The sequence below is a fragment of the Acipenser ruthenus genome, chromosome 4 (assembly GCF_902713425.1).
Source record: "Acipenser ruthenus chromosome 4, fAciRut3.2 maternal haplotype, whole genome shotgun sequence".
NCBI classification, from domain to species: domain Eukaryota; kingdom Metazoa; phylum Chordata; class Actinopteri; order Acipenseriformes; family Acipenseridae; genus Acipenser; species Acipenser ruthenus.
Window position 1 is genome coordinate 94,949,702 of NC_081192.1, and position 27,192 is coordinate 94,976,893.

Below are 27,192 nucleotides of genomic sequence, written 5' to 3' on the forward strand. Positions count from 1 at the left end.
TCCCAAGCTATTTTAACTGATCGCCAAACCTTTCACTTGTCATTCTAAAAATGGCTTTCTTTCTGACAACAGCAAGTCTGGTACAGCTTTGCCTGCCGTCGCAGCACAACGTGTTCACCTACAATAGTCGCCATATTGATGTCACCAAACTGTTGTTTTAATCCAGTCACTGGTGCACCACCAGTTTCTGCTGCGGTGAATAGCCTTCTGAGGGGGACAAAGTACACCATTGAAAATCGCAGTTGCTTCTTTTTATCTTTTAAACTGGTGTTTCGCCTTTGTTGTATAGCACAAATAAGTAATTTTCACGGGTAAGAAAATAAACGTTATTGTTTATATTTACATATAAGAAGAGTTGTCACTGATGTGTAAATGTATACAACACCAGCTGTTTCTTTAAATGCTCACACAGCACACACCAAGAAGAGACTTTGGAAGTGGACATCAGAGTAGTCTGACAAATAGTCGGGACCGATAATGCAAGTTTTTGATGCTTCTCTCCATTTCTAATGGCAAAATTGAACCTTAATTTGCACCTAACAACGCCCTTGAAGTAGAAACACACAACAAAAGTTATTTTTACAGATCAATTCAGCCTCGGACTATAACAAAAGAAACGTACTCATTGATAATTCTGTAGGGCTAAACTGACGTAGTGCAACAGTACCTTTATTTAGTATATTTTATTTACATATCCAGATGATCATATTAAAAGGTATTAACAAAACAAACATAAAATTGCATAGACCTTTCCCATCGTTTGAAATTAGATGCAAGTCATATGTTTTATAACAGCCGACTCACCAGTAAACTCCACCAGTTGCTTTGGCAAACTATTTTTTTAAATTGGTAAAGCGTACACAGATTGAAACTTTCTGTAATTTTGAAATAAAGTCATTTTCGTTAGCACTCTGTGAACCTGCTACACACCCTTCCTTGCAAAATAATTTCTGAAATATAAAGAAGGTTGTTACAAACTAAAATATCCTGACACAGAAATTTGACCTGTAGCCACTCCAAACAGCTCTTCCTGTGTCGTCTGCGCATGCTTGGAAAACTTGGTTTAGTTGTCCGTTTCCTGCTCGGTGCTTCCTCCTTGGTAAGATGGCAGTAAAGCTCAGTTTGTTCTATGCAGGTAATGTATTAAAACTGCGCTTTTTTTCTTATGCCTCTTCTAATTATGTGTCTACACATCACTATTTACGATGTTCCCTTTCATTTTTAATTTCCAGTTCTATTGAAATGCATTTTATCTTTATTTTGTGTAGCTGTATGCACTGCAGTGGTCTCGGCTTTTGTAGAAGAGCTGGATGACTCGTAAGTAATTCGATGATTATTATTATTATTATTATTATTATTATTATTATTATTATTATTTTAAGGCGTTGGTGTTGTCAAGTCGTGTGTGTGGTTGTGACTGGAGGGTAAGGGGAAGGTGATGGGTTTGGGCGTCATAACAAAAAGACGGGTTAGTGGTACCTGTAGTGACGTGTTTGTTTAAATTATCGGTAGGGGCAAAATTATTATTTTCAGTTTAGGTTACAGACATTATTTTGTTTCATATCATCAGGTCGAAACCACTGTTACAGGTGCTATGAGAAAATTAAATTTGTAGGTTTCTAGCAGCCTACATATTCTCAATCTCAGTATAGTTACCTCGTGTGTTAGCAACTGTGATAATGACTGCAGCTTTATCAAGGAATTTACTTGGCTATAATTTCTTTTGACATGCTCTTGAAAACATTTCTGCTGGAACTGCTGTTGCATAGCAGATTGTATCATCACACACTCTGCAGCCATGGGTCAACTGTTTGAATGCATGTTCTATTTAATATGATAATTAAAGTCACATACACTGATTGTGTTTTTTGTTTATGCTTTGTTTTTTTTTCAGCTTTAAGGATACAAGAATGGGTGATACTTGGATAGTAGATGTAAGTATACAGGCTATTCCCAATTCTATCCAAAGTAGATTTATTTCAGAGAACAGGAAGCACGTTTTGTAGTTGTGATTGTCCCAGATAGATTGGGCTTACTTTATATTATCCCAACAGGAACTATACCCTGTCCAAGAAATAATCAGTCATGCATTCATGTTTTTAGCTTACTGTGCTGTCTGGGACATGTGTACTGTGCAAAGGGGAAAAATCAACTTTGAGGTTCATTTGAGTAAATCTGGTAACTTTAAAACAATAATAATAATAATATAAGATTCAATAAGGCTATATTGTAGTTGTTGAATATGTTCACAATATACTGTGTTTTTTACATTCCTAAACGTTGTTTCTGATTTTCTTTTTAAAGTGGGCTTATAAAGTCATGTTAATTATTAGACTCTTCATCCAGTTCATCAGCTACTAGTAACATTTCGTAGATTGTTAGCAGCCTCATTAGCAGAAATAGATGAAGGATCTCAAGAGATGTCTGTTCATAAACAGTTCTAATGAAATCTATGAGGCAAAGCCTTTCTATTGAGAATTCTTAGCAAGAACCGGGGCGTGGAGTCTCAACTTTATGTACAAAGAACTCTTTTATATTATCTTATTATTCCAACTCAGTTAATTCAACCATAAAAAATGTGTATTAGCAAATGCCAAATGATATTTTATATATATAACGTTTTATAGACCATCCAAATACTTTCATGCAGCCTCTGCTATGTAAATATTGCTCGTTGCTTGTAGATTTAACTCCTGGGTACATACAGTACTGATTGTACATATGTAAGATAATGAAAAATATGTAGGCCAAATTTAAAACAAAATACAGAACATACTTTTGAATGAATGTAACTATACAGCTTTCCCCAAAGACACCCTGAGCTGTACAACTCGATGGGTATTTATTCCTGATAAAAATAACAATGAATACATTAAAAAGGAGACACGTGTCTTCATTTAGTGTTCTGACAATTAGAATTTTAAAGAAAAAAAAATGTTATTAAAATTGGCCAAAAAGGTTTTACTGAGGGGGAAGCAAAATACATATATTTTGTTGATGCAGTGAACAGAATGAATCTTCATTTTCTTGCTAGTTGTGCTACTATTTTAAAATATGTCCTCCTTTTAGTTCTATGCTCCTTGGTGTGGCCACTGCAAGAAACTGGAACCAGTGTGGCACGAGGTGGGGGCTGAAATGCGCAGTTCTGGTTCACCTGTGCGAGTTGGGAAGATAGATGCTACTGCTTATTCCAGTAAGGACAATTACTTCTGTCTCTTTGAATTGTTGTATCTGTTTAATAACTAACTGCCCTCAAAATTTTTACATAAAAGTTTCATACTTGGCAGGTCTTACGTATGCATCACACACAAGTGTGATAACTGTTCTTTATGTAAATCCAGTTGTGATGGATGAAATACACGTGGATTGTATTTGTTTTATTATTTCGATTTAAATCCAGGCCCATGGAGGTTTTATAATTGAAAAATGAATTAAGTATTTATTTGGTGACAATATATTGAGATACATAAATTATTAATTATCTAAAAATTATAATTTTGTTAAGTACACTGATTTATAATAAATAATTTTGTGACATGGTGCAAAGAATTAAAAAAAAAACCTTAGTTGGAGAATCTCTAGTTTTACAGTTTAAATAACATGAATTATTTTAGATGAAAAAAAATAGGAATATTTATCAGCGGTTCTCTTACACCGGTAAGTGTCTTTATTTAAAAAAAAGTAGAGTTGACTAAATGTCACATGTGAATTTATGTTCCATGAAATAGTCACTGGGCGAATTTCTTAATATATTTTTGCTTGGAAACATCAGTATGCTCTAGCGTATTCATTTCTAAGCCAGTATTCCTCCAGGGAATTAATTAAATGGCTTGACTAAGGTAAGGTCCCAGTTGTGTAATAAAGGAGTAGACTTGCTTGATTCAGTGGAACACATGGACAGGGTTAAATTATTTTAATGAGACTTTAAACATAGTCAAAATCGTTTCTTGACGAAACATATGGTGCCTGGTGATTGTTAATGCAAAGTATGCACATTCAGGGTGGGACAAATCACTTGGTAGGCTGATGGCCATTTGGCCACTAGCTTTCAAAACATGGTGTCCAAGTGAACTTTTATGGTGGCCAACATTTTCAAACAGGGACAATAAGAGGAGACGTATGCTGCACACACATTGCTTTTGCATGCTTTGTTTTCATGTAGTGGATGTTTATTTATTATCATTAAATTGTGGGAGGGAAACTATATACACTCGATGTGCCAGTGAACTAACTCCATACAATTCCAGGGAACTGTATTTGTGTATAAAATGCCAGGTAACTGTATACATTAAATGCCAGGGAACTATTTCCTGTGTGCATAAACTGCCAGTGAGTGAAGTGTATATACATAAAATGCCAGGAGATATAACTATATTAATCAGATGCCAGGGAAGATAACTATATAAAAACTCCAGGGAAGTGAACATATTTCTTTATTTTTCAGTTACTGTCATAGACAAGCTGGCTAAAATACTAACACTGTGTTAGCTCCTCCTCCTTATCTTTTACATTCTCATTTTCAAGGATTTGGCAGATGTGGATTTTCCAAATCCAAATGCAAATAAATTTGACTGTTGCTTCAGTTTCTGTGACATTTTATTTAGGGTAATTAAGAGATATTTTGAGTGTGTGTGTGTTTTTTTTTTTTTTCTTCTTTTTAATTTCTTGTGGTGTCTAAACTTTTTTATATGCTGTGTAGTTATTTTAACCCCCGTTCCACAAAAGGATTGGCTCGGAGAGATCAACAGGGCGGTGCAGATTCTGACAGTTAAACAGAAAGCCTTTATTGCTGTAAATGCTTAGTCATCAATGTGGCGACTTTACGGTAAAATCTACTGGTCATATTAAAATTGAAGGTTTTATTTCAATCAATCAATCTATTTTATATAGCGCCTTTCACCATCACAAAGCGCTTTACATTTGGCAAATGTACAGTAATATACTGCAGTATATGTAGCGCTGCAAATCATCTATCTTGCATGGCAGTTTTAGCTAGGGATGCACGGATTGTGTTTTTTGGGGGCTGATTCATATTATCAATATTGCATATCATATTTTCCATTATTAATACAATTGTAAACCATCACTTCAAATTGTACTTTGGCACTTGACAATGTATTTAAGCTTTATACTGAAGACATCACCGATTTTACTGATTGTATCCATTTTGATACATTCTGCCAGAAGTTAATTTAGCAAAACACTGGTAAATCAATAGCATGTGAAATGTTGACTTAAAAATGCACAATAAACATTCACTGATGGGTGTATTTGCTAAATAGTGATATTAGCGACTGCGATCTGCTAAAACCTGAATTTTATAAATCTGGGTTTAAGCTTGCCATTTTTACAGATTGTATTGCCTTTTTCATATTGCATTTCTGTTTAACATTGCATTTCTGTTCAACATGAAATACAGCTGACTGAAACTGTAATTTGATTGGTAAGACATAAGAGATGTGTTGTTATGCATACTGCGTAAGTGACATTTGCTGGCTCCCAACATCTTTGAAGCACCAAATGTTTGACTGTCGCTGGTAAATGGATAAACTCTGCTTAGACTGACCGGGTGCAGGAAAACAATACTTCCAGCTCAGTTTGGACATCAATAATATGAAAAACGCACATCGGCATATTTTGTCCCAGTGACACATTTATTCATCCAGTCTTTACTTTAATAAGTTGGAAATATTCCCTTACCATTCTTATTGTAAGTGGAAGTATAATGAAACCTCTATTTCATGTGATTTAAATGTTCTGAATACACGTGTCTTCAAAAAAGAGGATATTCTATGAAAAACCTGGGGGTGGAAATTACCCTTGTTTTTGTACACAATTGTGTACAAAACTCCCAACCAATCAGGGACATTATAAAGCCGATCGCCACTTGTCACCTGACGAAGTTAAGACACAGATACAGAAGTGTCTGTCTGGCCTAGTCAAGCATCTGACCAGAAGGGCTCACTAACACATAATGATGCGAACTGTCCCCAGCCGATTCTCCCTCCTAACCCCTCGGGAGCTCAAAGACCAATGCAGCACTCCCTGTGGGTCCACAGCCAAGATCGAGAAGTTGGTGCAAGCAGGATTCAAACCAACTTTGCATGACTCGCCCAGCACTGCAAGCAGTTGTGCTTTTACTAAGGGAGTCATTGAGGACTCCTTGTATCTAGACTAGTGTTGTCCAATAGAAATTGCCAACTGGATATGGCAACGCCGTTTTAGCCACATGCACATTTAGTAGAAAACACCTTGCATACACTTACGCAATGCAGGTAAATGTACTTCACCACTGTAAAATAAAAAAATGTGTTCTATATAACACAATTCTGGTGTTCAAACAGGGACAACACAAGTTAGTGGCAAAATCAACATGCAACAACACTAATGTTGTTTTTTTATGTTTATGTTTACATTTATAATTACTTAACAAACATCTATCACCATTCAGTGTGAAACTTTGCAGTCTCTCTTTTACCAAAGTTTGTAATTCTGGCATGAATATATCAGACACACACATCTTAGTGCATCTTCTAGGTCTGTGTCCAGCAGTTGCGACTGGTACTTTTTACTTCATCAGAGTGATTGCTAAGAATGTTGACAATTCTCAAAACCAGATATTCACCCTCAGTCAGGGCATTTTGCTAAATTTTCAGCTACAGTCGCTCTGTAGTGTTTCCTGCTCCAAGGTGCTGAAATCCGGTGTTAAGGGGGATTTTTACACACGATTGAACGAGGTGTGTGACACAAAAAAAATCTAAAAAGGCCTCGCGTGTATTTCACTACTATCTCTTCGCAGCAGTGTTGACACTCGCATTGAAATACGTGGTAAGGAATATTGTTTTTGCTTTCTGCGTCACATGCCTCTCAAGTCGTGTGTGTTAATCCACCTTGTACGCCATTTTAGCAGATAACCAATAAGCAGTTAACCAACACTCGCATGCACTACTTTTTGTCTTCCCATTTTACCAACAAAAGCACAGAAAGGTCAAAGTATACATGCACATGCTGGGCAAAAAAAGAGTAGACAATTATAACAGCCTCCCCTGTGTGAAGAACAATGTGATCATATCCAGCATGTAAACATTATGTAATGGTTATAAATTTGTTTTCTAGGTGTTGCCTCAGAACTTGGAGTACGTGGTTATCCAACTATAAAACTGTAAGTATAATTGCATTAAAAAACTTTCCTGTATTCAATGCTATGTAGTGACTTTTTTTTTTTTTTTTTTTTTAAGTAGGTGTTTGTTGGTTGTTTATTTCTTATGCAAGATTTGTGTTACACCTGAAGAAGAAAGCTAGTGTGTGTGAAGATACAAACATAGATATAGCTAGGTAATCTCTATCAGTTATTTTAATAAACGGAATCAACTCTGGACCTAAATTTGGAATTGGATTAATTAAAAATCCAGTAACAGAATGACTGGGCAAATCATCCTGTTCTGTGGTGCTTGGCATAATGAAAGCAGCACCAGAAATTGGAAAGTTGTTTAATTTATGTTTTTAGAAAAATCCCATATATTGTACTTTGTATATCTCTATTTTATTTAATAAGTGATTGTAGGTTTATCCTTTAAAATTGACAAGTGGAACTTTTTTTTTTTTATTCTAATCCCAAAGATTGAAGGGAGATTTGGCTTACAATTACAGAGGACCAAGAACCAAAGACGACATAATAGAATTTGCTAATAGAGTAGCAGGGTAAGTTCTCCCTCCTGTGTAGAATATACATTTGAATGTAACTTGACACTGAACTATGAATACTGATTCTGAGTTTGTTATTTTTATACAGATTTTTGGTTAAAAAAATGTTGAATTCAAATAACTAAAGGTTTTATTTTTTCGGAGAGGATGGGGCAGGGGGCAGGGGGGCAATGCATCCTCAGGAACATTACAGTTTGAAGAATATTTAAGAAATGGTTAGCTGAAATTGATTCTGCCCTACAGGAAGTCCACAATGTGTGTTTCATGCTGATAAATAAAGCAGCTTTGAAAAGGATATTTACTTTATTTATTTTTATTTATTTATTGCCAATCTAACTTTTTTCTTGTTTTAAAGTGTTAATGAATGTGGTAATAGTTGAGCCATGAGACAATAAATAAACAGGATGGCATTTACATAGAAATACTCCAAAGAAATTACATATATTCCCTTCATACAGAGAAAATGGGTCAATAGTAATTTATGAACATAGATTTGTCAATATAAATTAACAATTGTGATGTTGAGAAAGATATATGGCATGTTCATTAACAGTTTTTGTCAGGTTATATTTGTGACTCCATTTTGAGGTGAAATCTGATTTAACCCTAATTATATTGGGGCTCAGTAATCTATTTTATTGTGTGTAACTCAAACAGAATCCTGTTGCATGTTTACTCAATCTAAAAGCGATATTGCAGTTTTCAAAACAGTATATCTTGTTGATGTATTTCACTTGTTTGCCCACAAGTGGGTGCTAATCACATATAATATGAATTTGGTTAACACATTTTCTGAAGAGTGAAAAAAATATTTATTTTAATGTAAAATGTTACTATGGCATTACATAAATTGATGTTATCAGCATTAAGCCTAGTGCTAGGAAGATTTGTTTTAATTCAAATGGACATTCAGCTGCTGTAAATGAACTGAAATGCATTTAAAGGGGCGCTAACCAATACTGCAAAATCACATTTCTTACCTGAAATTACATCCCATGCTCTGTCAGTACAACCATAAGCATTTTGATCACATTAGCCTCATCATTGCAACCAGTATATTATTTCAATACATTTTATATTTTAAAACAAATCTTAATTATTTTCCCTTTCAGGCCAGTTGTTCGTTCACTTCCCAGCCAACAGATGTTTGAACATGTGCAAAAGAGACACGATGTGCTTTTTCTTTATGTTGGTGGAGAATCACCATTAAAGGTTTGAGTTGTGTGTTTTTTAATTTTTTTCATTTCTGCATCAATGTGTATATGAAAAACGGTCCTTCCTAAAATAATACAACTGGTAGTCAACAAGTTTTTTTTAAAAGCTGGACTCGATTTTACCAATAATAAGTAGAAGAAACTAAACTGCCGTGTTTGCCCCTTTGGGTGAATAGCTTGCTGAATCCCTATCAAGACAACTGTGTGTTAGTTTTTGCTATGTTTAAAATAATTTTTTCAGAACTGAATGAACTATGCCAACGATGCTGCACCTCTTTTTCAGGAGAAGTACATTGAAGTGGCATCAGAGTTGATTGTGTACACATATTTCTTTTCTGCTTTAGAGGAAGTTTTGCCTAAGGTATGTATGTCCATATACAAAAAGCACTGACCTCAATAACTTCTCTCACCACAGTTGAAGTCTTCTAGTGTTGTGTTTGACAACACATCCCCACATCCTTTCTGTTTATTTATCTTAAACGAAACAGCATTCATTTTGTTTTCATGATAATGTCTGTTTTTAATGCAAAACATGGCAAGCTTGTTTATATTCGAATGTGTTCTAAAACTCTGTTGCAGTTTCAGTGAGCATTACGTTTTGCCGTGTGAAATGTGCAGGAAGGTTGATTTATTTTATTTATTATTTTAAATTTAAAATGGTGCCATTACAACACTCCCAGTTTTTAATCATTTTAACAGAAAGGAGGAAGAGTTTGCTAATTCTTTTAATGTTGTGTTCTAGCATGTGGCATTACAAGAGTTACCTGCTGTGTTGGTCTTCAAGGATGGAACATACTTTGTTTATGATGGTGAGTTTATATTGCTTTATAATTACTTCAAGTAATGTATTTAGCAGTTTGTAAACGCTACAGAAAAATACAAAAAGACAGTTCTGCACATTATCCACCCTTCTGACACAGACCTTGAACAAATTACTGAAATCTGAGACGTCGTTGAATGTATTTTTATTCCTCCCGTCTGTTCTACTCAAGCAGTGTGTCTGCACTGTCAGTGACAGGAAAAAAAAAAAAAAAAAAACTCTGTGCTGTCTCAACTCCACCCCTGGTGTATATTTTCAATGGCAATGTACACAATATCAAAAATAGATGTACTTTCTTTTGCATGTTTTAATAAAATTAATCATCCCGAGGTGTCTGTATATTAGACGTATACGGACACCCTGGCGGGCCTTACTGCATACTTGTACCAGTTTGGTGATGGGAATGATATGTGCAAAATCTGAGTTGCACATCATTTAAAGATGTTAGAAGACAACGGCAGCCTGTGCATATAAATACAGACAGGAATGTCATATTAATGTTTTATATAGTTAAAATAAATTACTGCTTGTTTAACACAAGAAAAAAATGCAACAGTTGATTAAGTACTTAAAAGTAACAATAGTACAAAAAAGTTTATGAAAGAAATTACTTTAATTACTTCGTTTTAGTATGGGGAACATTTTTACCGAACTAGACGGTTACAATTTCGCTCCAAGTACACCATGGTTTGGTGATGAAACAATAAGTAATATAATCTCTTGAGTGAATGAACTACATTTAAAAACAAATGTGTATACATGTTACACAAGACACAGACATAGAATTTAGTTTCTTCAATTGTGTTACTAGGTTTCTTTCAATACTACTGTAAGTGCTTCTATATTGCATGTCACTGTACAGAAGCAACCAAGCAGCAGACTTTATACCTAGGTAATGTCATCTCACCAAACGTGGAACAATACACTAGACATAGTGCTATACAATACACAGATGACAACACAATTTATGTAATATACATGTGATACTTGTGCTGGTCATGATGGACTTCCATGTAATAAAAATATATACTGGATTCTACAGAGTCAACGCCCAGGGGGGCGTAAAGTTGTCATAATGGGGGGGTGGGGTGGCAGTGACTCAAAATTAAAACCATTATTGCAGAGGGAGTATTTTTAACATTCGGTAGATAGATTACATTTACAATTAGGCATGCTTTAAATTCAGCACACAGTCATGCTAAAAAATCAAGAAGTGCAGTTAACATATTTACTGACTGGTGAAATACAATTCAGAGCTGCTGCAGTATGTCAACTGTTTTGTCGTTTCAAATCTTTTTACAAAACAAACATCAAACTTAAAAGCTGCAGTGTCTAGTGCAAAACCACATCATGAAAAAAACAAATTTGTAGATGAAAAATGCTAAAATAAGCCATTTAAAAAAAAAAATATATATATATATATATATATATATATATATATATATATATATATATATATAAACACATGACATTTGTCGGTCCACTAAAATTAAGGGCTTTACATCTTCTCTGCAAGTGAGAAATTGCAGTGTCCAGTGTGGAACCACAACACGAAATAATAAATTAACACCCAAAGTAGCACTATAGCATTAAAATGTTCAATACAAAAAATGGTGCCTGAGTTACAAGCTCTTGAAGTGTTTAAAAAAACAAAAACAACAAATATGGATTGTAGCGTAATTAATCAGACTGCAGAGTCTATCATCTGATCCGAAACCGGTGAACTCCACGTCTTCATTTTCTGACCTGAAGATAACCCTAACCATGATCATTCAATGCACAGAGCAACTACTTCTAGGGAGTTTTTTCAATTCACGTGAGCCGCGACATTTCATCTTGGGCATTATTTTGTGCATTGATAATAAAAACCAGAAATAAATGGAGCCATTTTGACATTCAGCTGAAAGCTGGGGAGGGGGAGGGGGAGGCAATCATTTAAACTGGGGCGTTGACTTGGCAGAATCCGGTATATATATGTTCCATGTTTAATTATTAATTGCAATAAAAACAAATATGACAACAATTAATTGTGTGTCAGTCATTAGCTGATCATCAAATTGATTTGAATCACATTTATATATTCAATAAGACAAACCAACACTATTTTGAAAATAATGTTCAATATATTCTGTAAAATACAGGGGGTTCAAAAATCCTGGCCATAGTATACTGCACATTAGAATCTCACCTGGAACAAAGCAAAAGAAACTTAAAAACACTGGGCCAGGATTTCAGAAACACCCTGTTAAGTTTTTGAAAAAGAATAAATATTTGCATTTAAGTCTTTGTGCTTCATAATCCAGAACTACTAGAAAAGTGAATACCTGTGCTCCAAGGTGAAGTGACCTACATTTTAGCTATTGAAAGGGTTGTCTTTCCTCCAGATTACTATTGTCTACCAGCCGAGTTCAACATTGAATAGTCAGATATAATTTGTGACGATAATGTAAATAGCGTGGACTTGTCTTTTTATCTGTGTTTTATCTTTTATCCGTGTATTAGTAATGGTGGCATCCATGCCAACTAAAACCACAATACTTCCCAGTACTTTTAAAAGCTCACTGCTTCATTTACTCATAAATAGGGTGTTTTCCTTCATCACTTCAGTGATATTTCCATTCCACATTATGTGGGGTGGAAGTTGGTAGTTAAAATACAGGGCATCCAGCACCAGTCCAATGACAAAGGGACTCCAGTAGTCACTGTTAGAAAGTGTTACTGAGCGATGTAGCACTCTCAGTACAAACTCTATACTGTCCATGGGGTCAGAACATATTATATCTGTTTGTTGCACCTGGCCGTTATCAAAAAACGTTTTTCTTTGCCAGTAATCCAACAGGATGTGGTTTTGACATTTGATTTGAATGACAAATACTGTGCTTTTTGCGTCATCCTCAAGCACCTTGATGGACAAAGTATCCGAGCCTTGTGTAATAGACATGAGATGGACTGCAGTCATCTAATGCTAAATTGAGAAAGAAAAACAAAGTGGGAGGCAGTATTAGTTACATTATTTAGTCTAACTAAAAGGTTATTTTAATTGTTTGTCTTTTTTAATTTAAAAACCAGACACGTGAAATGTGTTATACATACTGCAACATATAAAAGTGCAAATTACTCAATTGCCACAATAATAGCTTCAATAGGTTTCCATTTTAAGTGTGTTGTATTGCCATTTCAAACACTTCTTGTACTCGGAATGGTAAGTCAAGGATAAGAAATCAATCATAGCCAAAGATAGTAAAATTTCTAGCACACCTTGTAATACGGTAGAGTAGTGGTTCACAAACTGGTCCTGAGGACCCCATGTGTCTGCTGGTTTTCGTTCCAACTGAGCTCTCAGTTACTTAACTAGTCCCTTAATTAAACTGATAATTTTCTGAATTAGACCTTTTTACTTGTTTTCAGCTCTTAACAGTTGCATATTTCAAGTCAGCTATACCATTTTATAAGTAACTTGAACTCTGCAACTGCAACTGAAAACAATTAAAAAGGTCTAATTAAGCAAATTTATCAAATCAATTAAGGGTCTAGTTAAGTAACTGAGAGCTCAGCTGGAATGAAAACCAGCAGACACAGTGGGTCCCCAGGCCCGGGGATGGGAACCACTGCTGTACATCGGTGAAAGATTTCCATTGAAATGACCTCTCCCTCCCAGGTCCATTCCTATGATTCATGTAGAAATGCCTAAAAAATGGGGAGGGGTTAAGGTTTTGCCTTTTAAACAGTTTAAAATGCAATACAAAAAATGGAAAGTCATTTGGAAGACACCATAAGTCCGACATGGATTTAAAAAGTAAAAAAAAAAAAGAAAAAAGCATCCTACACAAACATTGGTTTGACCCATAGTCCGCACTGAACTAGTTACACCAGCTAACGTTAACAGCGGTGTGCCGAAGGTGCTGTGCAGTGTGTGGAGACCACAAAAATGATTAATTTAAATACAGGCTAGGTAGTTGTTAGAGTAATTTGTTTTTATTCTCTTAATTAAATGATATGCATTGAAAAAAAGTTCCTGATTTTATGATGTTTGTTTTTGTGGTTTATATTAAATTGCAGTAGTACTTTGTGTTTTATTATAAGAAACTTCATTTTGCACAGTTTGAACAGCAAGAATGTCTCACAACATATTAACTCAGTGCCTTGTGCGAATCGCCATTAACATTGCAGCACTGCATTAAGCACAGCTAAAATATAGCTTACTATATTTTCTAGAAATAAGTTGTATATGATTATAGGCACCGACAACGTACATTTGAAATGCATTCTTTCCCCCAGTTATCAGCTTTGCCAATTTGCGTGTACAGTACAGTAGTATTGAAACAGTAATGTATTAATACAGCACAATAAATCTAACAATATGTTTAACATAGAGAGGTTTAGCTCTGTGTTTTATGAACACTATATGAATTGTTGGCCATTTTAAATTGTCATCTGTAATAACACACTTACCTTTTATATAGTGTACTTCAAGCAGCAGTGTTAACCTGGAAAAATACCAGCTCTGGAAAGTAAAATGTATTTGGTGTTTTCATTGCTGAACATTGCCGTATATATTGGTACTTTCATTTGCATATGCTGTTGGTAGACAGTGCTTGCATTATTACAAAGGCATCAGCTGCTTTCAGAGATACATATCTCTTATTGCTCTTTCATTTTGAATATTTCATTACAACTTTTTTCCACTGTTTGTTTTAACCGAGTTGTTGACCATGGCTAGGCAATGGCTCATTGAGCTTCACAATGTCACTCTTTTTATTTAGAAATAAAGGCTCTAACGAGTTTGAGACTGAAAGATACTAAAAGGACAATGTCTTTAGCTATTTGGCTATTTATGTATTTATATATATATATATAAAATTTGGCTACGATTTAATATATGGTGTAATTTATTTTGTTGAAAAATACTTGGTCATTGGTATGGCTCTTGACAAAATGATTTGACACCTTTTGATTTAGGGAAGTAATAATACAGCACATGTACTCGAGTTTCTTCTTTAAATGACAGACAGTTTTGGATTAAAGCTTCACATATGACTAGGTTCTGAAGGGGTTACGTTTTCTTCAGCAAGGATCCTAGCTCTGCCTATAACAACTTTATATTTTAAGTATTAACATTCGCAGATAGACCTATTATTTCATTCCATATATTAGTGCGTACTGTTACAATTTTGCTTTTTTGCATTTTATTCATATATATATATATATATTATTTTTTTTGTCTTTGTCATTGTTTGTATGGGCACATGTCCTGTTTTCGGCACAGCATTTTTCCTTACAGTATTACAATTGTAGCGATTCAAAATTTGTTAAAGTTCTGATGCCACCTTTTGAATGTGTCTCTCTTTTCTACTTCTTTTCTACTTCACCTGAAGAGACCTGCCGAGGTCTTGAAAGCTTGTGATTAACCTCTCCTTCGGGAGATATACGTAGAATTTTAAAGCACAGAATTGCATAATATTAAGAAAAAACTGTTACATATACAGTATATTGTAATAGTTACTGTGTATATTATATTGTTTAAGGGAATTCAATTCTAAAACCTCAGAAATTGAATATCATTTAAACAATTAAGTATCCTGAAAGATATCTGGCAAACCAAGTTCCCCACTGTAGGCTACAGTGATTATTGAGAACTTTTGTGTGGGAGACCCGCCTCTGCTTTTGACATTCCCAGACAGATGGGTAAAGATGTAGTGACCACAAAGTACTTAAATAAAATTGTGTTTGACATTGGTGTTCTAAACTTAGTTTCACAGAACACCCCAAAACACCACTGCAATTTGAAATGTACAAATTTTAAAGGGTTTTATTTTTTAAACACTTTGATGCTAGGACACTTTTAGATTACGTTTTTCTTTTATGTTCCCAAATATATAATTGTATTGTAACTTGCCTCTACAAGTACAAGACAAAGCTGTTTTAAAGTGTCTAACAAAGTGGGATTTAAATCCCTACCTGCATAACATTGTTAAAAAATATATATATATATATATATATATATATATAATAATTGTTAGTTGCATGAAAAATATGTAGTAATAAGTGTATTTTAAGTAGCATTTTAAGGAACGCTATACCCCAAATGTTTGCATTTCAGCAGTGTATTAGTATACAGTATGTTCATTCTATCAGGCATACATTTGACTGAAACAAGTGGTAACTGAGCTTAGTATTTTACATATCTAAAAATATAAAATAGGACCGGAAAACATTGCTAAATGAAACTTGTTTTTTTGGGTGTGTTTTATTCGTTTCCAATCAATAACTAGTTATTTTGCCCTAGAACAAAAGGGGCCAGCTGGTGATCTTCAACAAATTATCCAATAATTTTCCTTTATTGTTTTATTAAACTAGGACCATACGTTCTCTCTATGATGTTGTATTTTTCAGAGTTTTTCTTTTTGGTCTTTTAAAGGCACACAGTAGTTTAGGCTATAACGTATTTGTTGTAATAGACCTACCCTATCCTGGTTGTAATCCTTTGCATGTTTTACCCTACTCGGACAGCTTGCTTGCCTAGTAACATAGTGTCTCTGAAAAGATAATGTGTGAATGCATTACAAAAAGGTCTGACAATCCATATTGCATTGTAAAAATTGCATTTAGGTATAACAAAGGCTTGCTTTATTTTCAGGGTCCACAAAATGTGCGTCTGATTTAAATATTGGTTATTATAAATGTGGATGTGTAACTGAAAAAATGGCTGGACATTTTGTATACTGCTGTATTATAGGATTCTAACTGTTAAGCTTTATGATATCCATAAAATATACACAAGTAGCTGGTTTAGAAAAGAACTAATATATATATATATATATATATATATATATATATATGATTATTCAAAGGAACAAATGTGCTGCTCTAGAAGACATACTTGAATAAAAGTAGTAACAAAAATCACATATTTACACTATTGTGAAAAACAGTGTAAAGTAATATAGCAAGCAATATACTCTATTTACTGTGCAATACTACCCAAATATCCACAATATGAAATAAATATATATGTGTTGGCTTTTATTGTTTGATAGCATTGCATTCCTATTTAGCAATTTTTTTATTTTTTATTATCAAAAGACAAACTCATTTTAGTAGTAAAAAGCAGAATTGTCTACCTTCGGTCTCTTGGATCAGGCCATCACTATGCAGCTTCATCTGTTTGCAGTCTTTGAGAACAGGCACGGACACTTCCTTACACCCTCTTAGTAAATAATACTAATACCAGTAGATTACAAAGGTGTGCGGTGAAGTGCTTATAATATACAAAACATGAACAAATACAGAGTGCGAATAGTGTACTGTGCAAACAGGAAAATGTTTTTAAGAGTGCATGACATGTACAGTATCTCCTGATAAAACAATAAGTTCAGATACAAAAACACAAATTGAAAAACAAATGCCTGTATACGCAGTCCAGTCTGTGATTGCATTTACAAGGGACAGTGTAATGGTCAAACAAGCTTAGTTGAAATCCAGAGGCACGCCATGCCACAGTGAAGGACCAGCATGTAAGCAAATTTCCGAGTGCCGTACTTAATTTTGCATGTCGAGTTCTGTTTGAGAATTTCAACAAAGCATTCATTGATGACATGAAGTGGCGAGCTTTTTAGATATCGTGAGGTTAAGTTTAGATAACATTTTTGCGGATCATGATTATAATGCCTCCTTTTGAATAAAAAAAAAAAAAAAAAAGTGGTATCTAGTTTTAATTTGGCATAAAAAGAGCAGTGATAGGCAAGTGTCTGGGACAGAGTGGCAAGCCTTGACACTTTATTATGAAACACTTTCACGGTTAACCCAGATACGACATGGTAAATCTCTTCTGCCAAAACAAAGTGAGGTAAAACCTTTGAAACTAGCTGTAAACGTTCTTTATAACCAAGCCTGTGGTATGCTCTCCAGTGTACTAAGCCTGCAAATAACTGTATTGGCTGTTAAGGGTAAAAAATAACTGAGAAGAAAGCAACTCCCTGGTATTTAAAACAAGAGACCTGTTCAGTACAGTTGCCTGGTTCAGGACATGAGATTCGGAATTCAGTTGACGTTTTAGTTTTCACATTTAAAAGAAACATGTTGCTTTTCAACCAGGAACAAATTAGAATTGTTAAAAGTCATAACTTATTCTTTTAGCACAGGAAAATGTTTGTCATGCAGGAGGAAATTTGTAAGGTCTTTAAGGAACAACATAAGTAACAACGGACCACTTATCGGAACCTGGGGAACACCATAACTCGCTAAAAGTATGTCCAACCTTCTACCTTGTGTTTCTGTTGGAAGCCTAAGCCATAGGAAATTAATTCACTGTTGTGGAAACCGTAACGAGAAAGTTTCAAACCTAATAGATTATGACAAGCAAGATCAAATGCCTTTTGTAAATAAAGTAATGTTCGTAATTTTATTCCTAGATCAGTATTTTTAAATACAGTCTGATTTCAGAAAGTTACAGGAGTGTCGCATTGGTGCTAAAACTTGGTATATAAAACACGAGGATCATTAAGATTTAAAGGGTTTAATATGGACTGCCTTTTCAGATCAGGACAACTGTTGCTATCGATCTATAGTTATTAACACCAATACACAAACCGGTCTCAAAGCCATGATCAGAGTGCAGAAACATATACTTTTTTTTTTCCCTATGAGAATGTATTTAAAGATTTTTATAATGTGTTTTTTCAAAATTATTATTGATTTATTATTTTTTTAAATACCTGCAAACCATTTGTTTTTCAGAATATGAAGATGGTGATTTATCGTCCTGGATAAATAAGGAGAGATTTCAAGGATATCTACATATTGATGGCTTTACTTTATATGAACTTGAAGATACAGGTAATCATACATGGAGTACACAACCCATTAATCAAACTGAATTGTGTGCAATAAGAATTCTAGTACACTGTTTACAGTAGCATGGTTTTCTGGTAGAGATACACGTTTTGGTTGCACACAAATTGAAACCAGAACGTGATTAGATACATGTTAAGCAAAAATGTGCCAACTTTTTATATTTAGTTTAACCAGTGGTATACTTAAAATGAGTTTGCATATTATCAGTAGCTGGTACGGGAAGGCCTGTGGTTTCAATTTCCCAGAATCCAATGTTACATTACATGGTGATTCACAGTTTAACATTTATTCACAAAGTTACTGTCCTCACTTTTATATATCAGATAACAAATTCAAATGACAAAAAAGCTGACAGAAATTGAAATAGGGCAATGTAAATGAGTTGTTTTGTTTATTTTCCTCAACAATTTGTAGTGAATTTAGTCCTTGTGTTTTTTTTTATATAAAAGTGTGCAATGTCTTCTAATAGATATATACCTGATGTTTATATTTTTCTGATGTATGTATGTATTTATTTATTTATTTATTTTATTATTTATAACTGAACAAAAGAAAGTTCAATTTATGTAAAGTGACATTCAATTATTGTAAACCCTGTAATGTGCTATGCCACCTCTAGGTGGCACATCTTGTCTATAGTCAAATTATGTTATTGTAACTCATATGCAGAATGAGTGCCACATAGTGTAAGTAATATAGGAACTCTGTTTTATTATGTAATCTAAAATAGGTTACAGTAGACTTTTTAAAAGTGTAGTGTACACATTTTCTTTTGTTTTTAAATAATTTTTAAATTATTGTTGATCTCTCCATTATAGGAAAATTGGTGGGAATTGCAGTCATTGATGATAAAAATCCATCTGAGGAGAGCATTAGGTAAATTAAGTGTGTGTGTGTGTGTGTGTGTGTGTGTGTGTGTGTGTGTATATAGAGAGAGATAATATAGATATATTCAGCTGTTTAAAAAGACTTAACACTTGACTTTTCTTTTTAAACAGCTGAAGAAGGGCTTTTGCCCGAAACGTCCTGAAAATAAAATGTTTTAATCTTTTAAACTTTGTGTACATCTTTTTAAAAAACTCTTTCATATATAATATATATATATATATATATATATATATATATATATATATATATATATATATGTAATCTCTTTTTGTTTTGGTAACTGAATAGCTCTATTGCAGTGGTCTGGAATGTATGCAACAAGAACCACATGGAAGACATTATTTTAAAGGAGATGAGCTCTTTTAAGTATAGTGTGCATAAAAGCCAGTGTTCTAAAATGTCTTTAGGGTGTATTAACATAAGTTTAAATTTGGAAGAGTTGTTTCTATTGAATGACAACAGTGTTTTTTTTTTGTTTGTTTGTTTTGCAGATTGAAATCACTAATTCAAACAGTAGCTAAGGACTACAGGGAGCACTTCAACAGGTAAGAGGAAGAGGAACTGCTCATAAGACATACCTTGTAAGCACATTAGTCATTTTGCAGTTGCACAGTAAAATACATCTACTAAAACCACCCATGTAGTTTTAGCAGCTTGACTTGGTAGTATTTGATTTACTGGCAGTGTGGTTTTGGAGTTGGGTTAGCTACAGACATTGTTTTTCAGTGTATTTATATCACGTGGGTTACTGCAGCAAACCATATGAGCTAGTTGGCAAAGGTTCAGAACATCACCTGATTTACTTTTTTTTTCAAAAAAATTTCCATACACAAGGATCTCAACTATTTTTGTGCATATATGTTTTGCCTGAAGCACCCCCTGGAGTCAGAGGTACGTGGAGCTCAGAAGTACGTGCTTGTTGTCAGACAGCTGTTTCTGCAAGCAGTCTCCACATTCTTAACACTGGAGTCCTGTGATGTCATTAAATTCCCACTTCAATTTAAACCATTACAATGAGATGTGCTCTTGAATTCTTCAGTCATCATTAACTGTTAATTCAATGTGCAGTACAGTACATTGCCACTTCCTGCTTGTTGTCCTACTTGTTTGATTTTATCAAAGAGATTCATGGGATAGACTTTCTGATAATTTAGTTGGATTTTGTATTGGTTTAAGAATTACGTTTTTTACAATTATTGCTGTTTCAGACTAAAAACATGCAAATACTGTAAGCAGATTTCTTGTTATTTCCAGGGACTTCCAGTTTGGCCATATGGATGGGAATGATTACATCAACAGCCTAATTATGGAGTAAGTGCTATAAAATAAATATATACATGTTCTGTTTGTGAAAAAAGAAAAATAAGTCTCACCTTTCTTCTTACTATTTTGGTAGTACTTTCAGGTTGTGTGTGTTTCCATGTACCTTTCTTTTACCAGAACAATTCTCCTTCCCATTACAAATAACCTAATTAATATTAAAATGCCAGAGGATATATTTAAATGTTTGTGTCTGAGCTCCAATTTGGCCTTCCGCTACTTAGTGATTCCGTACAGCTTTCTTAAACTTGGTTTCCACAAAGTTTTTAGATTGTGTTCAAACACAAAGTGCTGCCTGCCTCATGTGGCCACCAAAAAAATGTAATAAAAAAATTATGGTTGGGGGAAAAAAAGCGTTACACCAATAATAAAAAAAAGAAAGAAAAAAAAAGGCATTCCTTAAAGCGCTGTGTATTAACATTTTTTGACTGTGTGTGTGTGTGTATATATATATATATATTATATATATATACAGTGCCTTGCAAAAGTATTCAGACCCCTGACCAATTCTCTCATATTACTGAATTAGAAATGGTACATTGAAATTTCATTCTGTTTGATATTTTATTTTAAAACACTGAAACTCAAAATCAATTATTGTAAGGTGACATTGGTTTTATGTTGGGAAATATTTTTAAGAAATAAAAAACTGAAATATCTTGCTTGCATAAGTATTCAACCCCTGTGCTGTGGAAGCTCCCAGTTTACACCGATGAAAGAAATTGCCCTAACGAGGACACAATTACCTTACCTTTGGCCTCCTCCTGTGAACCATTAAAGTTGCTGTCACATTTTATGGATAAAAACCCCACTGTTGAAGGATCATTGGTCAGGCTGTGAATCTGAAGGAAAAAGAAGACCAAAGAGCATTCTACAGAAGTTACAGATAAAGTAATACAAATGCATAGATTAGGGAAAGGGTACAAAATAATATCCAAGTGTTTGGATATCCCAGTGAGCACAGTTGAATCAATAATCAGGAAGTGGAAGCTACATCACACCACCCAGGCACTGCCAAGAAAAGGCCGTCCCTCAAAACTCAGCCCTCAAACAAGGAGGAGACTTGTGAGAGAAGCCACAGAGAGGCCAACAATCACTTTGAAGGAGCTACAGAGTTCAGTGGCTGGGAGTGGAGTAATGGTGCACCAGTCAACCATATCAAGAGCTCTGCATAACACTGGCCTGTATGGGAGGGTGGCAAGAAAGAAGCCGTTACTCAGAAAGTACCATCTGAAAGCACGTCGGGAGTTTGCCAGAAAGCATGAGAGTGACCCAGCTGCGATGTGGGAAAAGGTTTTGTGGTCAGATTAGACCAAGATAGAGCTTTTTGGCCAAAACTCAAAGCGCTATGTGTGGCGCAAACCTAACACTGCCCATGCCTCAAGACAAACCATCCCTACAGTGAAGTATGGTGGTGGCAGCATCATGCTGTGGGGATGCTTCTCCATCAGCAGGGACTGGGCATCTTGTTGAAATTGAAGGAAGAATGGATGGAGCAAAATACAAGGAAATACTGCAAGAGAACCTGCTTCAGTCGGCTAAAATACTGAAGCTTGGGAGGAAATTCACCTTTCAGCAGGACAATGATCCCAAGCACAAGGCCAAAGCAACACTGGAGTGGCTCAAGAACAAAAAGGTGAATGTCCTACAGTGGCCCAGTCAAAGTCCTGATCTCAATCCCATTGAGAATCTGTGGCAAAAAAAAAGCCGAGAAAAAGCCGAGAAAACCATTCAATTGCCGAGTGGGAGCGACAGGAGCCGAAACAAGTCGAAAAAAAAAAAAAAAAAAGGCGTATCACATGAATAGTCATATATGGCCCTGGTATCAGATAACGGGGCGGTCATAGTAAACAAGCTGGCTGAGTGCGTCAGCGCACAGAGACTATCATGGACATTTGCAGAGCTTTTTTCAGATGTTATAGTAATAAAATAATGACTTTGATCGCAATATTGAGGAGTTTGGTGATAAAACGAGTGATCCGGAGATGATTGATCGGTATGTACGACTATTATTTTTATTATTATTTATTTCTTACATAGATGAAAGCGATAGCGAAAGAAAGGGTGTGGCGGGGCTGGAGAAGCCTAGTGAGTGCTTTGTTGATATGCAGGGCCATTTAAACCTGTTTGACTGTGGAAAAAAATACATTTTAAACAGCGCGTCTAAAATTAACTGCGCGTGTGAAAATAAATTGGACCTGACGCGCCTGACGCGCACTTAATAAATGGACTGCAAAGGGTTAAAGCTGTTATTGCAGCGAAAGGTGGCTCTACCAAATATTAATGTGTGGGGGTTGAATACTTATGCAAGCAAGATATTTCAGTTTTTTATTTTTCTTAAAAATATTTCCCAACATAAAACCAATGTCACCTTACAATAATTGATTTTGAGTTTCAGTGTTTTAAAATAAAATATCAAACAGAATGAAATTTCAATGTACCATTTGTAATTCAGTAATATGAGATAATTAGTCAAGGGTCTGAATACTTTTGCAAGGCACTATATATATATGTATGTATGTATGTGTGTGTGTGTGTATAATATATATATATATAATATATATATATATGTCTGTTGGTTTTCATAATAGTACGCATTAGTGATGGGCAGGTAGAAAATGTGCACGGTATGATAACAGTAAACAAAAAATACAGTGGTTACCTTAATGTCACGGTATACAGTACATCATGCAGTAACTCACTAAAGTTGATGTATTTGATGCATGCTAGATCATGTTAGAGTCAGTGCTATGTGGTGAGCAGGTGTTTCACATAGGTGTTTAGACTCAAATACAAAAGAATGTTCACTAAAACCGTATGGGACATATTTTCTGACCAATCTTTGATTGGTTAAAGCAACGTACAATTTAGTGAGAAATTTGCAATGCTTTACCTGATTTTTAATTCAGGAAGTTGAGATCGGAGACCACATGTTGCCATGCCAACACAGCTGACATCTTTTTAATTGAAGTGGGATTTGCATTTGTTGATGCAATTGAAATGAGTTGGCAATACATTATTTTATATATAAATATATATATATATATATATATATTATATATATATAATATATACACACACATATTAATAGAACTAATCTGGAAAACCTTTATTTCATTTTCAGTGAAGTGACTATGCCAACAATCATTGTGCTCAATACATCCAACCAGCAGTACTTCCTTCCGAGTCAGCCGATTGAACACATTGAAGACCTAGTTCGGTTTATAAACGAAGTTCTAGATGGCACAGCAGAGGTAGGCCTACATCTAGTGCTATGATCAGATTTTTTAAATTATGCCATGTATATTGTTGTATTTAAATAATTGCATATTTTGATTTTGGCTTTCTAGCATGAATTTTATATGAGGCCCAGCACAGCGGAGTATAAACTATTTTTTATTTTATTTTTTTACTTTAGCCAATTATTTTTTGTATTTTCTCCCAATTTAGAATATCCAATTATTTTTAGGCTCAGCTCACCGCTGACACGGGAGCGCAAAGATGAACACACGCTGTCCTCCGACGCGTGTGGCATCAGCCGACCGCTTCTTTTCACACTGCAGACTCACCTTGCAGCCACCTCAGAGCTGCAGCGTCAGAGGACAACGCAGCTCTGGGCGACCTAAGACCCCTCCCCCCCCCCCCAGGTGGCGCGCGGCCAATTGTGCGCCGCCGCCCCCTGGGAGCTCTCTTCCACATTCAGTAGTGGAATATCCTGGACTTGAACCAGCGACGTCCAGGCTATAGGGCGCATCCTGCACTCCACGCAGAGTGCCTTTACCGGATGCACCACTCGGTAGCCCCGAGTATAAACTAAATTGATTTTATTTTCATTGCACGTTATACATTTTAAATCCTCCTGTTTCTCTTCCCGTCTGTTTGTCTGTATGTCACACTAATTTTTTTTATAGACCACTAAAGGTAGTATATTTCCCAAACTACTTTAAGCTACAACTTTTGGCACTTATGCACACTATTTTCTTAACTTGCTGCTTTATTTTCAAAGTGATTTATTTTTTCTTTGAACAGTAACATATATATATATATATAATAAAATAAATAAATAAGGCTGTAACGGCAACTACTGTAACTTAAAATATTTAAGGACTACTTTATTATTTGAAATAATATTGTTATGAAAAAGAAATGTTCAAAAACCCTTAACAGCAACTTATTTACGTATAAGGGCTATATCCTCCAATCATTTCCTAAAGCAAAGAAAATGTGTCGTTAAGAGTTTTGTTTATTTCTCCTTTGTTTGATTGAGCAATTATTTCAGCCTGTCAATGTACATGCACACAATTTGAAACCATGTTAATAGGAGTGCAAATGAGTTGTAAGACCGACACATTTATTTGCTGTTAAGTGGCGTGCGATAATAATCAAAGTAATATTAAGAGCTTGATTCCATTGACTTGTATTATATTCTGGCCGGGACATTTCAATGTGGTGATAATATGCAGAGCGAGACATTAACTGCAGTTACATTTAGCATGTTTCACTGTATACATATTTTTTTTTAAAACAATTAGGCAAGACAAGGTGCAGATTTATTGTTTTTTGCTCTGTTTTTTGTTTTTGTTTTGTTTTTCATTTATGAGCTGTGTAATTGTCTTTTTGTAATTAGAGGTGTAATTGTTCTTATTGTATGACTTATATTGTAACACTTGAATGTATTTGTATTTGCTTGCGATTGTAAGTCGCCCTGGATAAGGGCGTCTGCTAAGAAATAAATAATAATAATAATAATAATAATAATTTAATTTATTTTATTTTTCAATTAAATATTCTATTTTGTTTTTTTTTGTCAGGCACAAGGTGGTGATGGCATTCTTCAGCGCATCAAAAGAGTTATTTATGATGTAAAGTCCACAGTAGTTGTAAGTACAAACTAATCTCCCTCATTTCCAAAACAGCCTTTCACCATTTAAATGTCTTTCATGATTTTATCAGTAGTAAATCCTTGCACAGTAATAAAGTAGAGGGTTTCATTTTGAGTGCAAGACATAGATTTTTTATTCTGTGATATTGATTTCTCTTTGCTGCAAGATAATTGTACAAAAAATAACATTCACAGAATATTTGCTGCAGAGTTTTCATCGTTTGTGAACCACCCAAATATTTACATGCCAACATAAATAAAATTTAACCCCCCCCCCCCAGTCTGTCTTCAAGAGCTCTCCTCTTCTCGGATGCTTTCTCTTTGGTCTGCCTCTGGGTGTCATCAGCATCATGTGCTATGGAATCTGTACAGCCGATTCGGATGATGGCTCGGAGGAAGCAGAGCTCTTGAAGAGGGAAGGCAGAGATCAAGAACTGACAGACGAGGGAAGTGAGGAGGAACTCGAGGATGGCAATGATGAACAGCAGCCAGAGAGTGGAGCTGAGCACAGCGATGAGGAGCGTGAAGAAAAAACCTCAACAGAAAAGAAAACTGATTAACCAAACAACTCCCCCTAGGATTTTCTTTTTAAATTGAAAGGCTAATTTATTTATATAGTCAATATCAATCAGGATTCAGTAAAGACCGACAAAGATTGGTCCAGTAGCTTTGTCAATGTGTATTTACTTGTCAGTTAGAGAAATAGTAAGGTTAATGTTTAAAAAATAAATAAATAATATAACTGCAGAGACAAATGCATGTACCATAATGCAGCTATCAAGATGGTGCAGCTTAAAGTAAAATTGTTAGTCAATGTTACAGTTTTTTTTCATGGCTGTCAGATTATTAGTCAAGAAGACTGACCATTCAGTCATTCTCTATAACAATTAAACTTTAAGCCCTGGATGTACATTTGAGCACTCAAGTGCTAGACTGTTGAATTAGGAATGTTATTCTGAAACTTAGACAGGTGCAATATTTCCCATTGTGACTATCTTCACCTTGCCTTCAAATGTCCTTTACTATTTTGATGTCGGATATTTTAATCTTTTGTCCTCCAACATCCTGCGCTTTAGGGGCTCTGAGAAAGCTCATCGGTGATGTTGTTAATTTTAAATACTGTACATATTGTATTTAAATGTACCTTCCAGCTTTCCCTGAAGGGTTGCCAAGAGGAACTGCAATAATATCTGTAAAATGTAAGGTGAATAGTAATGTTTTCAGCAGTTGGTCTATATTAACACAGTGAGAATGGGTATGTGTTTATGTGAACCCATTAGACACCGTAGTCCGCAACAAAATTTAAAAAGGGCATTGGCTGCAATTAGACTAAACACTTCAGTTAAAAACAGCAAATAGTACTATGAGTTTAATCTTGTAACATAATATGCAGCGTAACAATTTGAATATATTTACATTTCAGAAGAAAGTAAAGAAAAAGAAACCGATGTTCTTTAGCGGTGCAAGTTAGCTGAGTTTCTGGAGTGTTGTTGAAACTGAGGATTAGTAGG

General features: G+C 34.8%; 1 protein-coding gene across 1 annotated transcript; it reads left to right on the forward strand.

The window, feature by feature from the left end:
* The first annotated feature begins 672 nt into the window (after positions 1-672).
* Positions 673-27,192, forward strand: LOC117400630 (protein disulfide-isomerase TMX3-like). Its single transcript, XM_034000844.3, has 16 exons — positions 673-1,135; positions 1,269-1,317; positions 1,895-1,934; positions 3,070-3,193; positions 7,117-7,162; positions 7,621-7,701; positions 8,817-8,916; positions 9,202-9,279; positions 9,661-9,727; positions 18,475-18,573; positions 19,410-19,467; positions 19,971-20,024; positions 20,734-20,790; positions 23,924-24,053; positions 25,611-25,679; positions 25,963-27,192. Exons 1-16 carry the CDS (start codon positions 1,105-1,107, stop codon positions 26,239-26,241), a joined length of 1,362 nt encoding a protein of 453 aa, XP_033856735.3. The 5' UTR covers positions 673-1,104; the 3' UTR covers positions 26,242-27,192.

Bases quoted from the DNA above. Each gene is read 5' to 3' on its own strand.
- LOC117400630 (XM_034000844.3), top strand. From the start codon at position 1,105: ATGGCAGTAAAGCTCAGTTTGTTCTATGCAG. The intron at 1,935-3,069 runs GTAAGTATACAG...TCCTCCTTTTAG, and splicing joins GTGATACTTGGATAGTAGAT to TTCTATGCTCCTTGGTGTGG. The intron at 24,054-25,610 runs GTAGGCCTACAT...TTTTTTTGTCAG, and splicing joins TTCTAGATGGCACAGCAGAG to GCACAAGGTGGTGATGGCAT.